Source organism: Monodon monoceros, unplaced genomic scaffold (genome assembly GCF_005190385.1).
Source record: "Monodon monoceros isolate NGI ecotype Baffin Bay Population unplaced genomic scaffold, NGI_Narwhal_1 Super_Scaffold_6, whole genome shotgun sequence".
Taxonomy (NCBI): domain Eukaryota; kingdom Metazoa; phylum Chordata; class Mammalia; order Artiodactyla; family Monodontidae; genus Monodon; species Monodon monoceros.
Genome location: NW_021703783.1, coordinates 51,697,549 through 51,717,714, shown reverse-complemented (window position 1 = coordinate 51,717,714; position 20,166 = coordinate 51,697,549). Strand labels below are relative to the sequence as shown.

General features: G+C 35.2%; 1 protein-coding gene across 1 annotated transcript in view; it reads right to left on the bottom strand.

Annotated features, from left to right (window-relative positions):
- Positions 1–591: 591 nt before the first annotated feature.
- CAND1 (cullin associated and neddylation dissociated 1) overlaps positions 592–20,166 on the bottom strand; it is a 63,609-nt gene continuing 44,034 nt past the window's right edge. Inside the window, exons 4-15 of the mRNA XM_029206196.1 lie at positions 18,567–18,690; positions 16,761–17,017; positions 16,575–16,680; positions 15,205–15,350; positions 11,687–11,979; positions 9,987–10,128; positions 8,140–9,633; positions 6,963–7,058; positions 4,400–4,569; positions 4,157–4,321; positions 2,921–3,028; positions 592–2,127 (exon numbers count right to left, since the gene is read on the bottom strand). Of these exons, the coding sequence (XP_029062029.1) occupies positions 1,903–2,127; positions 2,921–3,028; positions 4,157–4,321; positions 4,400–4,569; positions 6,963–7,058; positions 8,140–9,633; positions 9,987–10,128; positions 11,687–11,979; positions 15,205–15,350; positions 16,575–16,680; positions 16,761–17,017; positions 18,567–18,690 (3,326 nt within the window). The 3' untranslated portion in view covers positions 592–1,902. The remainder of the gene's footprint in view (positions 2,128–2,920; positions 3,029–4,156; positions 4,322–4,399; positions 4,570–6,962; positions 7,059–8,139; positions 9,634–9,986; positions 10,129–11,686; positions 11,980–15,204; positions 15,351–16,574; positions 16,681–16,760; positions 17,018–18,566; positions 18,691–20,166) is intronic.

Below are 20,166 nucleotides of genomic sequence, written 5' to 3'. Positions count from 1 at the left end.
ATTTTAGAAGTTAAAGAATGGAGAAATCCAATACATGAAAAGTATATGGATTTAACTTCAGACACTTAACTAAGACATTCACACAACATATGCATGTCAGTCTCCTATATGGTCCTAGAGCCTGCAGTATTGTAATTTATTGTGAAACGATGTAACCAAATACTTAAATATATCCACAACATCTATATCACGGTAATGCATAGTACATAATATACCAACATCTCAAAATAAATTTCTATTACAGTTTTATGCAAATTATGGTATGATTATCACCTGCCACATTCTGAAATGGCACCAACTTCAGGTAATGGTCCATGTCCTAATCAAAATCCTTACTGGTAATGATGTCTTATGCATTATCATCTGAATATCTGAAGTCAAGCTGTTAATCTAATAACCACAGTATGTTACCAATTAAAATCACCGCATATTTGGATGTTAAAGCAGGTTAAGTAATACAGCAGGAAAAATACTTCTAATTCACAGTTTCAAAAATAAAGGGTGCAGTTTTCAAATATCTGAATGCTTAAAATTGGTCACTCAATTTAACAACTGCCTCCTTCAATACATGTAAACTATGTTTGCACAGCATTAGGAGATATCTTTTATTTCAGAAATTAGTTCTTACTGTTACAGGAGCACCACAAATTTGAAGGAAGAGGCTACAGTGTGAAATGAGCTCACTGAAGGATATGTTAAATAAAATCTTAACTACAATATAAGGTACTGTTTCCCCCAAGCACAGACCCTTTAATCAGGAAAAGTAGTCAACGCTTACCGAATACAATATGTAAATTAGCTCTCCAAGAAAGGGGGAAAATCTAACTCAACTAAAAGAAAATACTATTATTAGCTAACAAACCTGTGATAGCCAGCTTCAGAATTTTCCTAAAAGTAAAATTCAAAAGCGTATAGTTATTTGACTCTTTCGATAAGGAATGTAGAGATACAAAGGAAATGAAAGAAAAATCTGGCTTTAAGAATTTCTAAGTGGAAACACACGCACACAAATGGGTAACTGAGAAAAACTGAGTACTTAAATATTCAAATTTTAAATGTATACGAAAATTTATAATAGAAAAAGAAGTGGCGAATTGTTATCATGACTTGATTTGCTGAAAACATCTGCAAATTCACACTGGCATTAAGAAAACCAAAGTTTCAAAAATTTACTCCTCTCTCTTTCTCTCCAGATATGTTTTCTGTGCAAAAATAAATATCTGAAAATTGCACTAATACAATAATACTTATTTTTACTTTTGTATTATGAATAATCTGCACATGCTGCTTTACAGACAATACATATTTGTAAACTTGCTCATGCAAAATTAGTGTGCGCAACAGGGATACTGTTAATCCCCATACCTAAAAAAAATGATATTATCTCTTTTAAACTGCCAACCCCTCCGAAATGTAACAAATCTTACACAGATATTCTTGTCTGCCACAGCTAAAAATCAATTTGTGCTGCTGAAACAAAAAGTTATACAAGAAAAAGAAACATGGTTTTTGTCTTGCAGAATTTTTGATTTTTAAATAAGAGAAAATTTATAAAAGAAAGAAAATTCATGGTCACAAAATTTTAACATTTTAATCCTAAACATTACAGGGTAAATAGATACTGGACCCTATCTCCATCAATCCTAACTTTTAGATGTCATTTTAAATGTTGCCCTAACCACTAAAACATTAGTGGTTTTACAACCTCTGGATTATGGAAATACGTATTTCTGAAATAAATGCTACAAAAACAACAATGGAAGAAAGTCAAACTGTCTCCACGAAGGAAAAAAAAAAAGTGGAACATTTTGAAGCTTTACTTCTCTTTCCATGTCTTATGATTAACCTGTCAATTCAGTGCATCATATGGTCAATGTAATGGTCCCCAGGTTGAACCAACATCTAACTAGTGTCCATTGATTCCAAGTTAGTGGATGACGAATCTTTTTGGATACTTTCAAAGATGGCTGCCAGCTCAGGGTTAGAACTGATCTGTGACTGGAATTCACTCATCAGTGGACTCTTCTCTGCTTCTGGAATGGTTAGCAGTGCTGCTACTGCTCTCATGGCAGATCGCTTTAGTTCATCTTGCTTTTCAAACTCCTGCTTTACTGAGTTTGCTTTTACCTGTAACAATGAGTAAATTTATATTACATGCTATAAAAGGCAGTTCGTATACAAACAAAATTTAAGCACATATAAAGAAAGAAATTTAAGCACATATAAATAAAGCAAAGCTACTCTTTCATAGATCCAAAAGGCACATTATTCTTCAAGCAGAGTTGCTCTGAAACTTCTTTTTAGTAGTAGCTATGTATCTCCTTTTAAGGGAATATTCTATACAAGGCCCATTATAAAAACCAAGAGTGGGATCTGCTTATTAGCAAGTCCTACTTTGTCCTCTATCAAGAAACTACCCCTCTAGCTACCTTGTTTATTCATTATTCTTCAAACATGTCATGTACTGACATCTCTGTGCCTTAATTCATATAATTATTTTTGTATGAAAAGTCCTGTTTCACCTTCTGGACCTAAAACAATCCTGACTTCTCAAGGTGCATTTTAAATGCTGTCACGTGCATATGAAGCCTTCTGTGACCCCCCCCCCACCCCCTCCTCCACCAGAATTAAACATTTCCTCCTCTTTTGTGGCCCTATCACACTATTTAACCCATATCAGTACTTTAAAAATATGTGTCAGATTGTTATAACAAACTTTTAAGAACAGCATTTAACAGTACTAAGCTTTCTAAAACATCCACATTTGAAGGAAGTGAGGAATAGGAATAATAAGTTAACTTTTGAAACAAACTGCTACATAAGGGTGCTAGCATAGTTAAATTTGGAAAACCACAGTATAGAATCAACTAGGGATCCTGAACATACTAAGTCTGGCCTAAATCAATGACATCAACATTACCTTAGTTGTACATGTAGCACGTAATGGCTCAACAAGTCGGTCCAACCTCTGCAGTACTGCACTTGGACAAAGGGTAGAGAGTCTCACCAACATTAAAAATGTGAGCATCTATTATGAATAAAAGAGACAAAATTTAGATTTTGCATTATTTTCTAAAGACAAATCCCAAATTCTGACAAAGCTTTTGAAAGGAAAATGACTAACCTGTACCATTAAGTTTCATTTTACTGTAATCTGCCATTGGAATCACACAGAATTGCCTCAAATCTTGTCTAAGGAATTTTACCTACAAGTACTAGAGTTACCTTATCTATCATGATAGATGGTCACGGTCCTAGAGTACAGAACTAAAAGAGTGGTTCTCAATCCTGACCACACATTACAGCTGGGGAGCTTAACAAATATACCTATTTTTACTTCACTCATCGGGATAGGGCCACAGACTCAGTATTTTTTAAAAAGCTCATGTGCACCAGATGGAACAATCAGTGAATAAGAAAATAATTGAACTAGAAGAAAAGCTTTATAAGAAGTTTCTACTGTCTTTGCAAATTTCACTAAAAAAACAAAACAAAAAGCCTGCTTATTCAGATTAATCCATAAAGTCCAGTAACCCATAATCTTTTCTCTTAGACCATAAACTGTAGAAATAAAAGGATCCTATTCTTTCAGGGCTCTTTTCATTGAGTTCCGGAGGGGTCAGGTTATTCCATATTACATTATGGAAACGTGAAAGCTGGAGTTCTGATAGTATGGATGAGTTACTGCTCAACTACCACTTTTGCCCTGCTTGACCAAAGGTCCTGACTAGAAGAAAAAGATTTTTCAAATCACCCTTTTATAGTTGACATTTTAAACGGACTTAGGCAAACAGGAAAACAAAAAGCAGTTATGAGCAAAGTTCATGCTCTAAACCTAAGAAGCATGAAGTATAATTTCTCTATGGTTGCTTCTACAGATTGCTTTGTGTATCTGAAAACAGTTCTTCCTCTTATCCTTTAACAAAACTCTTGATATTGACTTCCTCCTCCAATGAAAAGGTTTCTGGATTTTTCCTGTATGTCAACTGATGTCACATTGCATCGCTATTACTTTTGCATATTAGTTTATAACACACTAAAATCATGACAAGCAAACCAATCTTTCTCACTTAATAACAAGAGTAGATTACAAAGGTGAAAGTCACTAGCAAAGTCTTCTGCTAAAACATTCTATAAACAGGCACAAACATCTTACCTTAATATCATAATGGTCCTTCAAACCATCTTCAACATGATTTAGAAATTCAAAGATATCAAGTCTATCCAGACAACTGTCTAGAAGTGTGTACATACACTCAAAAGCTGCCTTTCTAATATCCAGGCCGTCATCAACTGTATGCTTAAATGGACCCATTTCTACCTGTTGAAATAAAACAGAATACGTAGATATACTAGAAAGTAAAAGACAAGCTTAGGTAAACAGTGCAATCTAACTTACCTCTCTTATAAGCTCCTTTCTAACTTTTGTTTCATTATAAAGATGTGGAAGAACAGTATCTAGAAGATCCCTTATTAATGATGGCTTATTATGTGCTGCTGAGTTGAATGTGACCAAGGCCACTCTTCTTACATTCAAATCTGGATCTTCCAAAGTTTTTAGGAAATCACCTGAAAAATTGAAAGAGAAGCAACAGAGTTATGGTAAGCTTAAAATATGCATTATATTATTTTCCTAAATTGACAGTTTATTATTGTTACTTCTTCAATGTGGGTCATGGAATATGATGAAATCCTAAGTGAGCTATATAATTTCTTTTGACAACAGGTAAACTATTATGTCTGAATGTGAGTGGACTTAATTGATAAACCTATTCTCAGCACCTTTAAATGCAAAAGGTAAGGAGTGAGAGCCCCAAAAGCTCCCCATTACTTTTATAGATAGTTGATTTAACATGTGGGTGACATAGAAAAGTGATGGAGCCAGCAACCACAAGAACTAGTAACTTGAATGATTCTCCTTAAAATTCAAAATTAGTACTCGCACTAAAAAAGCACCAACAAAAATGGAATTTTTTTTTCACTCATTCAAAAAACATTTATTGAGCATTTATGGCATGAAGCAGTGGGGATACAGCTGTGGACAAGTCAAATAAATTTATGCTCAGACGAAGTTTACATTATATTTACTTTAAATTTTAAATTCCAAAAGTGAAATTTAAAAACCTGAGTTCAAAAGATAAGCAAGGTGGGGACAGATCCACTGCCTGATAAAGATGGAATACTGTTAACAAGTATATAATTTATCAGATGACGGAGAAATGTGCCTCCCAAAGCCTATTTTTATCTTTAACAAGAAATAGATAAGAGGTCTAAGAATACAAAAAGGAAGAAACTGAAACCTACCATAGGACAAAAAGCTAAAGAAAGCACCTAGCCACTTTAAACACAGATATAAGTCTGGTTGTTCTTCCACACAGGGGAAAGAAATTACAGTGCAAAGATCTTTGGAGTCATACAGACGGTGATCCACACTGCTTCACTTGTGAACTGTATGACCAACTTCTGGCAAGTTACTGTAGGCAAGAGCTTCAGTTTCCCAGTTTATAAAATGAGAATTTTATACGTACATTACTGAACACAGTGTCTGGTACACATGTGATATTCACACAGAGCTACTCATCATTATGTCATCTCAACCCTACCATAAGCAATCTTTTAGAATACACAGGGGAAAAAAGGTATGAGAAGACTTAAATGTATCACAACAGCAATTTGAAGAAAATGGGAGGGGGAAAAAAAATACTTCGGACACCATAGGTTGGTAAACTCAAGGTTGACCACCCAGGAAAGTTCTGACTACAAAAAAAGGTTAAGAGGTAGCTTGGGTTCAAAAAGAATTTAAATGTACCAGACTAAACCTCCTCACCTCTGTTTGCTTAGAATTACTATCATGGTGAATTGCTTTCAGTAAAGCACAAACAGTATTGCTATTATGATAGACAAATGGTGACGTGGTCTAGGATCAGTGGTCCCCAACAACTTGGTCTAGGACTTTCAATTTTAAACAAACAGAATGATAATCATCTGACTGAATAACTATACCAATGATGCACACTGGTTGACTGTTGTCAACCTAGAAAGATGTCTCTAAAGATCTGGCACAGGTCTCTTCCTTTGCTGTATCTTGTACAATGACAAAAATGTGAGTAAATATATCAAAGCAAAAAGAGGCGAGGGGAACAAAGGCAAGAATCTTCTGATAGAGACTTTCTTTGAATTAATTCTAGGTCTCAGCGCTGGCACCCATTTATCCCCCATGTCCCCCTTACTCTGAATTGGTAATCCCTTTCGGTAGTTCTTTTCTTTTAGACTGTGTTTTTTAAATGGCACGAAACTGCAAAGCTTCTTCGCCATATCCCTCTATCCTCTCTGCTGGTATCCCCGTTCTTGTCTTCAAGAAAACACCAGAGTTTAGTTACTAAAAGCTCTAGGAAAACTGATGATGAAAACAACACAGGGAAGTTATAAAATCATGGAAAATAACACTAAAAAGCTAATTCTTGTCTTCATAGAAAGAGATGGCCCTTTTCTTTCTTGGATAGCTCCTCTTAGGGTGGTAGAACTAATTACCACAAGAATTATCTTTTTTATTCTTAAATTTCTACCTTAAATTTAAAAGCCTCCAAAGATCCCCTTGGGAGCTGGAGAGATACAAGTAATAACGAAGAACTGGGGCCATCACAAGCTCAAATGTGATTCATTTACAACTGGGAAGAACTTCAGATTAGTCAGATAGATCATATATCTTTTTCCTTTACCCATTAGTTTACTTTACGTCATTCCCAAAATATGATTATCGAATGTGTAGTTGACTTTAAAGACATCCTAGCATATTTACTAAATTTCAGCTATTTGCAAAATTATTTTTTTTATGAAAGAATTACCAGACCCTTAAAAGCATTTTAGTTCCTTGGTGATATATTTAGCTATTGAAATGATTCGTTTTTTGACAGTTAACTATTAACTAGTTATTCAGTATATTCATCTTCATTTCCACTTACCTATGCAGTTCTTTAATAGGGGGTCAATAGGCTGTGGATGATCAGAAATAGTAAACTTCACAGCTGTAACCACTGAGCTTCGGGCATATGATGAGCCTAATTAAAAATAAATTTTAAGTCTATTGGTATTTAAGTCAACTAAAATCCATGGACACCTTTATCATTTTCAAACCACTTCAAATAACACCAGGGTCTTTAATTCCTTAAAACTCTCTTTGGTTGGGCTCCCCTGGTGGCGCAGTGCTTAAGAACCTGCCTGCCAATGCAGAGGACACGGGTTCGAGCCCTGGTCCGGGAAGATCCCACATGCCACAGAGCAACCAAGCCCGTGCGCCACAACTACTGAACCTGTGCTCTAGAGCCCGCGAGCCACAGCTACTGAGCCCATGTGCCACAACTACTGAAGCCCGCGTGCCTAGAGCCCGTGCTCCGCAACAAGACAAGCCACCGCAGTGAGAAGCCCGCACACCTCAAAGAAGACCCAACACAGCCAAAAATAATAAAAAACAAAAAAAAAAACCTCTCTTTGGTCAAGAGGGGTATTTCTTATTACTTCCAGGATACTAATGAAGCAAAGTTTACTCATCTTATGAAACGTAATTCCATTAGATTTCAAAAGGAACAATTTCTACCAGGAAGGAGGCAGCCTGCGAGACCAGCAGTGGAGGCTCTATCCCTCACAAAAGGGAACTGGTTAAACCACTACATGACTGTGAAGATTTTTATTAAAAATGAAAGCAATTTCTAAGGATGAATAGCCTTTATTATCTTCTCCTGGGACAACGGGGGTTGACACTGGTAATCTGAAAACTCTTCTAGAATCTTTCATTTGAACCAGGTTAGTTCACCAATTTTAGTACTGTAATTAATTCTAGCAAGCTCCTCTGGCTGTATTAATTCAAGAGACATCTGTCCCACATTAAGACAAGAGTAACATTAAAATACATTAAACACTAGAAACTACAACAGATTTATTTAATCATTATCTAACTACACTCTCTTTATCCTTTTAAACAACAAGGTGTCATTTGAATATGGCTCCATATCAATAACATAAGGCAATAGGTTCTACATATAACAAGATACAGAAATGTTTTAACTTCAGCATTAGCAATCTTTCCAGGCAACAACTGCGAATAAACAAAATTTTTTTAGATAAGAAAATCTAGGTACCCACCTGATATTAAATACCCCTTAAGCCGTGGAAGGAGAGTTTCTGGATCAATTAGAGTGAGTTTGCCTAGACATTCAGCAACAACATTTCTGGTTCCTTCTTCTGCACACTCACAGTGCTTTAGCAATAAGGCCCAGATGTTTTCAACATATGGTTTAAGGCCCACCACTGATGCAGAGCTAATAATTTCCTTCAAGGAATGAAGCAGTAGATACTGCCTTTTGGGTTGACTGGTTATTTCTTGTAAGACAAATGGCAGATATTCAGGAAGGTTGCCCACACTAATGCTGCCTAATGCATAGGATGCAGCTGATTTGACTTCTTCGCTAGGAGATGAGAAGGCTTCTAATATGACAGATTTTAGTTCCAGCTGCCCACTTAAGTCAATATGATGCCCAACTTCTCCAAGAGAAAGTAGAGCTAAGAGGCGAATAGAATCTGTAGACCTCGAGTTCTTGACATCTTGAATAAACTGACCCACTACAGCTGGTCCTTCTTTAGGGCATGCTCGAGTAAGAGCAGCTACACATTTGGCAATGGAATAATAAGACTGCTTATGAGTAAGAGCTGTGCTCTGAGAATAAACTGGACCAGTCAGCATGCGCAACAAATCCATGTATCCTAGATTATTTGTTCCAGTGACAACCAGAGCTTGGAAAAAGTCTAGCATGGCGCTAAGAGCTCCCCCTTGCAATAAAGGTGATCTAACAAGTCCAATAAGTTCATTGAGAATGGATCCACTTATCTTTGAAAGGGAGGAGGGATACACTTTTGCCAGTGTGGTAAGAAAACTGATAGCCATCTGTGAAACATGCATATCGCTTTCGCTGATAAGAGGTGGGAGCTCATCGAGAACTGCATCAATCATGGCAGCTGTCAGGCTATCACTATAGTTTTTAATTAGAATATCTAGAGCAGAAAGGGTACCCAGTTTCAAAGCTCTCTGGTTTTTCCTGAGAAATGAAGCAAGGATAGGAACCCCTTCTCCCAGGACGGGCCTCAAATCTATCTTCAAAGGCGACCCAGCAATCAGTGTCAACGCCTTCACTGTAGTTAACCGCGTAATCTCATTCTTCAGTCTCTCCAAGAAAATCTGAAGGGTATTAGGCAAGTCAGAGCCCAAATTGTCTCCAAGGTTGCAAATAATTTGTCCCATACAGGAAATAGCCCTTTCCTTGACTTCCTGATCAATGTCAGCTGCTTTTAACCTCTTAATGGTGCAGGTAAATAGATCTTTGATGTAAGGAGTCGCATCAAACGCGGAAGGCTGATCTAAAGGACGAATTACTTTGACAAGCTGTTGAGTAACAAGAAGCGCTTCAGATGTAATCTTGTAAAATGGATCTCCAACACAAGCCACCACTGGAGGGACCAAAGCTTGAACATGAGGATGGAAGACTTGAGGAGAGTGGTTACAGAGGATTACATATAGACAGGATAAAGCATCAATCTTCAAATTTGATGAGCTTGATTTATCATTCAGTGAGAAAATGATTCCTAAAACCCAACCAAAAAAGAAAAATCCAGTATTTTTATCCATGGCACCTTTATGAATTTAAAGCTAGTTTTAAAATTTAAAACGAATCCCTAAAAGATTGCTGAAGTTCCCACTATATATTATCTCTAAAGCAGTCGAAATTCCACAAGCTATGATAAATATTAAAGTAAAAAATTTTAGGGTACGATTTTAAGCTTTTAACTTTAGGTATTCAATGGTTCTGTAAAAAAGTTAGTTACATGTGCAAAGTTGTCACAAATTATCCTTTTCAAGGAAACAATTATTTAAGCTTATCTAAGTCTTAATAAAGTCTATAATAAGTCCCAAAAGTGATTTACTATTTCTTTCATACCTGGTACAAGTACAGGAATGTGTTGTGTTAGGGCCCCAGGTAATACATTTACCAGTTCAGTTAACATGTTAAAACAACACTGTCGGGTCTTCACACTTTTTTCTTTCATCTGTTTGTGCAGAGCTTTAACAATGTTGGGAACCTGTAATTATCAAGTGCTCATTAGCTGGTTCAGCTACTGGTACTTCCTCAGTACACTTAACACAAATTACAGGGGCTGGGGACAAATGGAAGAATTTTTTTGGTCAAATTCCTATTTCCACTAACTGTCAACAATTTGTACAATACAAACTTTGTTGCATCTACTATATATGTTCTCTTGAAACTATATTTGCTTGATACTGATAAATAAGAGAGCAGAGAAAAGCTATCATTAGCTTTCTACAGAGCAACAAAAGTCTTCCTTGATTAATTTTACTTATGAAATGCACAAGACTAAATAGAGATCTAAACAATAAAATAATTTTCAACCAAAACTTTAGGAGCATAATTTATAAATGGTTTTTGAAACTGAAATAGCACATACAAGCAATTAAAGAAAAAAGACAAATTATAGAAAAGAAACCATTAAATGGGTCCTTGTGTTTGCTTTTCTTTGGCTGTTACAATGAAATCAACCTCACTTCAAATGTAGTTACAAGTGGCAGGAACAAGATTCAAAGACATCTGCTTCTAAACTTCCTAATGTCAGTCAGTAAATCCTAAACAGGGAATTTACCAATAAATCTTATGGATGCCAGGATACAGACACATACCATATCGAACAATGATGTGAGAGAACTAGAGGCAAAAGAAAACATCTATCTAATTAATTCACCACAGCATCATCAAAATTTCCTGTGATTTTTATCTGCTTTCCATATACTTAAGTCAATTGCTTATGTCCTCCATACACTTTATCTTTTCCTTCTACAATTAATCTTCAGTGTTCACCTTTAAGTTCACCACAAACTTTTAAAATTTTTACTACTTGAAAACAAGATAGATATGGCATGTACATCCCCTCCTCTGGTTTAGTTGTTTAGTCCCTCTCAACATCTGTTTTGTAATCTACAAAAATGGACAAATATGTACCCCATAGGGCTGCTGTAGAGACTGCATATAAGATAGGAAAATACCTAGCATGTACTAAATATTCAACAAATGGGGGCTATATAGAGCTAACATTTAGGATCTTAGAAAAGATGTCCTCAAGTGAAAAAAATATGTATTTTATCAATAACAATAGCTGGTATATATAAATACTATGTAGCAGGCTTCACTGTATGTTTACATAGATCATATCATCTCTACCTTGGGTAGACAGTTCTAAGTAAACACTTACTACAAATGAGAAAAGGGAGGCTTAATAAAATGTCTAAATAACTTGTCCAAGATCACACAGCTAAATTAGGAGGGAAGGAAGCTATGAACACAAGTTGTCTAATTCCACTGCCCTAAGACTTCTCCATTAATCAAAGATAAAGACTACTTCACTGAATCTTAAAGCTAATATTGTTTAGCCAGGAAGAATCAAGAAAACTTCGATCAGAATAAATTATTTACAAGTAATGTAATATGAGCATCCATAAACTACTATACAAACACATCCCAGAACTGTTTCTCTAAAGCTATTCTGGAACTCATATTTCCATATAAAAACACCACTTTAAAAGATCACATTTATTAGCATGACTTTTAAAACACACTTTTAAACTGACCTGACTCTGAAGCATTGTTAAAGGTGTTTCTCCCTGTTCCATTGCATCAGGGTCACACAGCCAACTTTGCACAGGACGAGTTTGCTTCAAAAGAGAAAGGTATGCATGAAAAACATCTGCCTTTACATTCTCTTCACGCTCTTTAAATCTGGATATCAGTGCAGGAGAGACGGTCTTGTAGAATTCTGGAAGCATTTCATGCCTTGTGCTAACTACAGCATCCAAGCACTTAGCAGCTGCACGTCTCACTTTCCAACTCATGTCATCATCGTCACTGTATTCATCATCACTCCCTAAAGAGAAGTTTTAATGTTAACAGGCTATTAATCGTAAGAAAGGTTTAATATAGAAAGTGAACTGATATTCACAACTAAGACAGTTTTCTAACTTTCCACTAAGATATACAGCAATAGATAGGTTTAAAAAGAACTAGTACTTAAATCGGAGGCAGAATTTACTTATAAAAATTTACACATAAACAAACCTCTAAAGAAAAATTATCTGATCGCGTTTTTAATTTGTTAAACATTTTCTCATTTATGGGTAATGAGCTGCTTATTAACTCCTTAAAATCATTTATCAACATATTAAACTTCTTCAGATTATAAATATTTGTAAAATCATAAATGTCCCAGCCTTTTAAAATAATGTGAATAGAAGTTCAATTCAAAAGATTCACTTGACACTACAGGAAAATCAAACAAACAACTGGGGAGTTTATAAGATAAACTATAAAATAGATTTGTGATATAGATGATGTGATAAAAAGAATGATCACCAATCCCAGGTCATGCTGTGAAACTAATTTTTCAGGGGAGAAAAAGAATCCTGACATCAGGTTTCTTTGTGACTACAAGGCTTTTCACTAAATTTGTTGATGGGCTATTAGGAACGAATATGCATATTCTCAACCTTTCAAGATATTATCTTAATACAGCTTAAATAAACTATACTTTCTCAATTATAACAAGAAAATTCTGCCCACATAACAGAGCACTAGCGTCTCCAAACTCCTGTTAAACATTAAAGCAATATTCCAAGCATAAGCATTAACAATTCTCTCTCACTTACTATTCTTGCTAACTTTTGTGCGTGTGAAATCTCTGAAAATTATTTCCTTCTAACAACATCAAGCCGAATCAGTTGGGTAACATGAAGTCAGGAGGATGGCCTACATATTAGCAGTTCTCAGGACAGTCTAAAATTACTAACAATAATTTCGTTATTCTTAGATATAAGAACTATAGTCCTGAAATGATTCCTCAGTGGCAGAAAAAAGATATCATCACTTCTTCGGCTTATATTCCAATTAGCTTAGTGACAGCTAAATGTAGCCAACTATGCCTTGGAAAATTTTCCAATCTCCAGAAGCCTTACTTAATTTCATCTTAGCAGTTTATAGTAAAACCCGACCAAATACTGCTAAACCAAGGCGTTTGATTTATTCACCAATACCTATTTGAAGAAAAATTATAGGGTGTACTACCAAATAGATTATTTTAAAGCACATAAATAAATGAAAAATTTCCAATGGCAACCCAACTATAGGAATTACTTTACAAAAATATACTTAAAGGTTATAAAAAATTAAACAGCTTAATCACGAAAATTATGTTGGTTTTATAAGTTACAATAACACTATGATAAAAAGATATTTATTAGGTATAATCCATGTACCTGATAAAGCAGCCGAAGGACCTGGTTTGTTATTCAACATTGGTACTTACTACACTAAAAAAACCAACAATCAAAAAATCTGGAACATAAAATGCTACTCCTTTTTTCAAAGGATACTCCTATTATAAGCTAAGGTTTCCCTTCGTTAATATAACACATTTACTGAGTGTCTAATGTGTGTCAAGCACTGTCCTAGGCACTGGGATAAAGCAACTGATAAAGAAAGACTAAAATAAAATCTCTTCCTTCATGAAGCTTACATCCTGGTACAGTAGAAAATAATTTCAGTGTATCAGAAAATGATTAGGTAATGAAGAAAATAAAAATGCTGCAAAGGGAGATAGATATGAGTATGAAGTAAGGGGAAAGCCCTGAGATGGGAGACTGGATGAGGAGGGTGTGTAAAAGAAGCGATCAGGTATAACCCCAAAGTTTTTGGCCTGAAAAACTAAGAAGAATGGAGGTGCCATTCTGAGATGGAGAAGTCTAAAGAAGAAACAGGTTCGGGCAGGCAGTGGGGGAAGGGTGGAGAGAAGATATTTTAGACATCTAAGCAGTAAATCAGTTAAGCAGTTGCATATATGAACCTGGAATTCACAGGAAAGGTCTGGGATAAAGGTAAAATTTGGCTTTTCAGCATATTGATATTAAAGCTAAGAGACTAGATGAAATCAACAAGATCATAAGAACATAACAGAGAAGTCAAGGACTAAGCCCGGAAATACTCCAAAGTATAGTGGTCAGGGTGATGAAGAGGAACCAGCACAGAGACTGAAAAGGAGTAATCACAAAGATAGGAGGGTGTGGTATCCTGGAAGTTAAATACAGAAATGCTGCTGAGAACTGAGGAATAGGCAGACTCAAACATTTGAGGTCACTGGCAATCACTGGAAGACTGGATTTAAGAGAAAAGAGGAAAAAAGGAGTTGGAGAGCATTCATTCTTTTGAAGAGTTCTGTTGTAGTGTAGAGAAATTGGGCAGTACCTGCTTGACTCTAAAATGGGATTAAGAGAGGTTTTTTCCACCCTTTTTTTTAAAAAAAAAAGATGGATGAAATTACTACAGACTTTAGAGCAAAGTCATTACCTAAATTCATTCAAAGAATCAAACTTAAAAGTGTAACTAACAGGAAATCCACCGATGCATATACCCAATAACTTAAACATTTCTATTATGATTCTTTTAATACTAGCAGAAACAACTAAACATGAGCAACCCTGTGTCCTTGAAGTGCTACTCCTTTCCAGAGTAAATACCACAAATCACAGCACAATGACATCAATCATACGAGCCTCAGAAATACTTAAATTATTCATGAAAGTTAAATGGAGCCTCAAACAATATTTAGGATTTCTCATTAAAGTAACTATGTATGAAACCAACCAAACTGCTATGAATATGTTATCTATAGGTACAATTTTTAAAATAACATTCATTTCCCTCCTTACAAAAACACTTTGTAGAAAATTTGAAAAATAAAGAACAAAAGTCACTTATAATTGCTTGCCAAGAGAAAAACACTAGTAACATTTTTTTCACCATATTGAAAAAAATAAAACTGGGACAGTAATTTTTGCTACCCACTTTTCATTCAACTTATTAACTGCTTTAACAGGAACATGATTTTGAACATGTTGCATAGCAGTTCAATACATGGATGCCCCATAATTTTTTTAATCAATTTGCTCTTGTTGAATATTGTGGTTATTTCCACTTTCACTATCATAAGCAAACAAACAAACAAACAAACACAGCACAATCTGGGTAAGAATCACCTCCATCTATAACACTGGGTCTTTCATGAAAATGTAACAAATTCCTTCTACTTAATTTGAAATACCTTGGTCATCATCATCACCACCATCTGCATCCATGGCATTTTCATCTTCATCTTCATCATCATAATTATAATTTGGATCATAAGTAAGATACTTAAGACATATATTTATAATGGTAGAAACATGAGGATATACTTCCTTAGGACATCTGAAGAAAAAAACAAAAGCTGCCTTGAATAATTATACTTTTCTCCTTGATTCAGTATCTGCCAATTTTGCTTTATTACCAGATATTTTTCCCTTCCCTTTAACATAGTATAGGAAAGTGGTTTCCAGCCCTCAACACCAATGATCCTTCATCTTTCCCTCCCACTAACTTCATGTTTTAAAAAAGATTTACTTTTCAAATTACTCTTATTTAATCAATTTTAAGGTGAACTCCACACCCCCCCCATACTTTAACATCTCTGAAGTCAGATGATTCCTATAATAAATGGTATGACGTAGTTAGTGTGGGGTCACACAGAGAAATCTGTATACGCTCTATCTTCTCAACACACGGCTAGAACACCAAGCCCAGATAAATGTATCTTCAGTAACTAGGATTATTGGTGAAAATGCCAGTGTACATTCATCTAGGCTTGGTCTTCTAACTTTATGTTGAGAAAAGACAGAACATATAATAAATGCCCAACAATAAAGAAATAATTTGTATTTCTCAATTAAAAGGACAGAAATGCATCCCACAATTTCTGATTTTAACAATTTGATATGACTATAAAAGCTCCTTATCAAAAACCATGAGTGGCAAATAACTACTTATAATTACTGCAAATAACAACAGTGAAGTCTCAAGACACTGTGCTACTACACTGTCAACTCTAGCCAAAAGCAAAAAAAAAAAACCCCAAATCTCACTACTTAGCCAGTATGGCCTTCTTGTACATAAATACAGTTTTTATTATTAGAACCAAGGTTCCAAAACTGAGAATCACTGCCCTAGCAAAATGCCTGTAACACATCTCAAAAACTGTTGAAGAGAGATGAAACTCACTAGTATACATTTCTGACCAGATAATTAATTGATCCTGGTACTCTCTCAGGATAAAGACTACATCATTAAAGTAAACTGAAAGACAATTATAAATACCTTTCCCAAGTTCTTTAAGAAAAGTCCTAACAATAAGAAGGAAACATTTCAAAATAAATGTAAGGATTGTATTTTAAAATAAAGATGATATTCACTTCAAATACTGTATTGGTTATCAGTTATTATTTAATAAAAACTTAATTAAAACACATTTGAAATCCAAAACTCAATCCCAGCTGTCATTAAAACCCATTTCTCCTCACCCACCTAATCTACATCTTAATTATTACTCTATTCTTAAGAAAAATTTTTATTTGAAAAATATAGATCTTAAAAACTTGCCTTCTCACAAATGATTCAAAGGCTTGAATGCAGTACTCTCTCAATTCATCGTCATCTACATTACAAAATTTTACCACCAAAGGAATTATCTTCTCAAGGTATTCACCTAAGAAAAGCATATTAGTTCTTATAAACATTCGTTAATATTTTTTAAAGAAAACTTTTCAATACATAAATATTTCTTACCTATTCTATGACCAGCTTGCCTACTAATAGCAGCAATACATTGTATGTAGGTTCTTGTTGTTGACATGGAATCATTTTTGGACAACTCTGACAACAGATGTTCAATAAGATCAACAAAAACTATATTTCCACAGCTCATAACCAGATGGCCAAGAGCAATAATGGTTCTTTTCCTCACTGCAAGTCTAGGGCTGGTCAACTGGGGGAGCAGACAGGTCAGAATTGAAGGATGGAAATTAACAAGAAGTCCTCCTTGCCTTAAAATAAAATAAAAAGAAAACAAATAAATACAAAATGTCCAAGTACTACTGAAATGTCTGCCCTCTGACCATCTCTTGATTACCCCTTCTCCCTATTGTCTTTCCTCTACAAATCTACACACTAAGTTTCAACGATCTTGTTGGTCCAACCCTCTCTTTCAAATCATTTCACATGTGCAGTTCAATGACTCAATAGCAGTCAAACGTCTGTGTCCTGCCAGGACAGTGCTAGTGATCAAGTCACACACAGGACAAAAGGTCTGAGGGGCTTCCCTGGTGACGCAGTGGTTGAAGGTCTGCCTGCCAAGGCAGGGGACACGGGTTCGTGCCCCGGTCCAGGAAGATCCCACATGCTGCGAAGCGGCTGGGCCCGTGAGCCATGGCGGCTGGGCCCGTGAGCCATGGCCGCTGAGCCTGCGTGTCCGGAGCCTGTGCTCCGCAATGGGAGAGGCCACAACAGTGAGAGGCCCATGTATCACAAAAAAAAAAAAAAAAAAAAAAAAGGTCTAACTGAATTTTCACTACTTATCAAATTAAGCATAAATTCCTCACCCTCCTCAACAAGACTCCAATGTATCAAAATGATCTCCTACCACTTTTCTATTCATTCTATATTCTGGAAAATTAGAATACAATGTTTCCCAACTCAAGACTACTTACATATTCTGATATATTCTATGTTTAAGCATAGACACCTGTGCCCTACCCACTTTTCAAAACTAAATTCAAATGCCACTGTTTCCATAACAAACTTTCTTGGATCCTTCCATTTTAAACCCCCAAATACACTATACTCTCCGTTAATATTTAGTCCAATTCTGCCTTACATTATAGCCATTTGTGTTCTTACCTCCTATAGCAAAGTATAAGCTCTGTGTGGGCTAGGATGATAGCTCTTCACTTTTACTATATATTTGTACCACATGAAGGCACTTGATTATTTTCAAGTTCAAGTCAATTAGCCACAAATAACAGACAAATAATGATGACGTATAATGATTATAAGAATCAGGGACAAACTGCTACTGACAGGTCTTTTAAGGTTACTTCCCCCTTGGAGTTGCTTAGATCTCTTTCTATATTCCCAAGTTTGACTTCCAGAGGAAAAGTAGAAAAGCAACAAATATATAAAGCCAAGTTCCTTCCACCCTCACAACACATGCTCTAAAAAAACATGGCTGCTGAAGAATACCAGCATTATTTTAACTGGAAAACTTGCCACTCCTACCAGCACATCTCCTTATCCAAGTAGATCATTGTATTCAAGAACATCAAAGAGTAAAACAAAATATAAAAACTCTGCTGAAATGTTTAAGTCACAAATTTTATTATTTTTCAAAACTATAAGAAATATGCTTGCTATACAGTATTACATGATAATATAATTAGTTTTTTCTTCCCTCACTCCTAACCACACACATTTATAAAACAGACACAATTTAAACATGAATAATTTTAGACCAAGTTTTATTATATTTATCCGAAAGGGTTCTTAATAAATGCACAAATATTTGTATTATAAATAATACAAACAAGTCATGTTTACCTGCTCAACATATCAGCCATAATATCCAAGGCTTCTAGCTGAACAGAGACATCTTCCTGCTTTGCTATTGCACTGGTAAGACGCCCAGTAATCTTTTTACATACATTAGCAGCTAATGCAGAGCCTGCATGAATAAGAAACCGATTATGATTTCAAGGCAAGTATGTTGAATTCCACCTTATATTCATGCTAGTTAGCAAATACTCAGCAACTCTAAACTAGATTTTAAAACTGACTCAAGAGATCCATGTCAGAAAAATATGTTTCAAGGGACTTCCCTGGCGGTCCAGTGGTTAAGACTTCGCCTTCCAACGCAGGTGGCGCGGGTTCGATTCCTGGTTGGGGAGCTAAGATCCCACATGCCTCGAGGCCAAAAAACCAAAACATAAAACAGAAGCAATATTGTAAAAAATTCAATAAAAACTTTAAAAATGGTCCACATCAAAAAAAATCTTAAAGAAGAAAAATATGTTTCAAAACAGGTTGTTTTTCAATCAAATAATTTATTAGACATAAGAATCAGACCCCGCTGCAGGAGTACACGACACAGGGAAAACAGTATCGATTCAGTAAAGTCTACTGGACAACTATTTCTGTGCACTGGCACGAATGCCAGCTATGGAGCTAATAGTAACTGTAGTGCTTACACCTCTAGATTGGAAAGCAGTGATGACATTTTTCTCTATTTAAGTCCTCTTTACTAGTAACCTAATAAGATCCTTTCCAATCCAAACAAAGTAGAAATGTTGTTCCAGGAGACTCATCAATAAAGATTATGACTATTTTAAAGTAGATCTGTGTTGTTACTGACCAGGGAGAAAAAAAAGGAAACAAGAAACTGTGAAAGTAAAAATCTGAATGGTTAATAGAATTCTTGTTAGAGCCAGAAATCAGCTAAAAACAAACATGTTTCAATGAGAGGGAAAAAATGAGGAAAATATCAATGTAGCTAATACAACTATAAATAACATACTTCAGAGTTGGTGAAATAAAGTAACATTGGCATGATACAGTGAAAAAAAACCATCACCTTTGGATTAAAAGATAATGGGTATGAATCTTCATCCAACCAGGTAATCAAAACTTTGGATGAATTAACTTAATCTCTGAATTTCAGTTCCCTTATCAACAATCTACATTTAAGACCTCCCATATGACTGACATTTTTAGACAGTGAAATAATATACACGCACTATCTAGCATGATACCTAGCATAGAGAATAATAAATATTTATTAAGTAAATGAGTGAAAACTACATACTAAGACTACATTATTACCAATATACCTCTTTCCATGAAAGAGAGTAATTTCACCCCATTTGCAGATGAGACAGTAACTTTAGCCCGAAATTTTAGCCTGTAGCTTAGCAGTCAAGACAAATTCTAAAACTTACATTACATAAACATCTGTCAGAGGTCAAAAGCTAATTACTTGACAAATTCGTTAATTGTAGTTTTAAATTTTAAAAAAATTATAAGTAGCTATAAAAGGCTCAGCCTTAATTAAAGATACTAGTAAACTGAACTCTTTCACAGCTGTCTTAATGGTGCTAAGTTTTACATCATAAATTCTAATGCAAAGCAAAATTAACACTGAAAA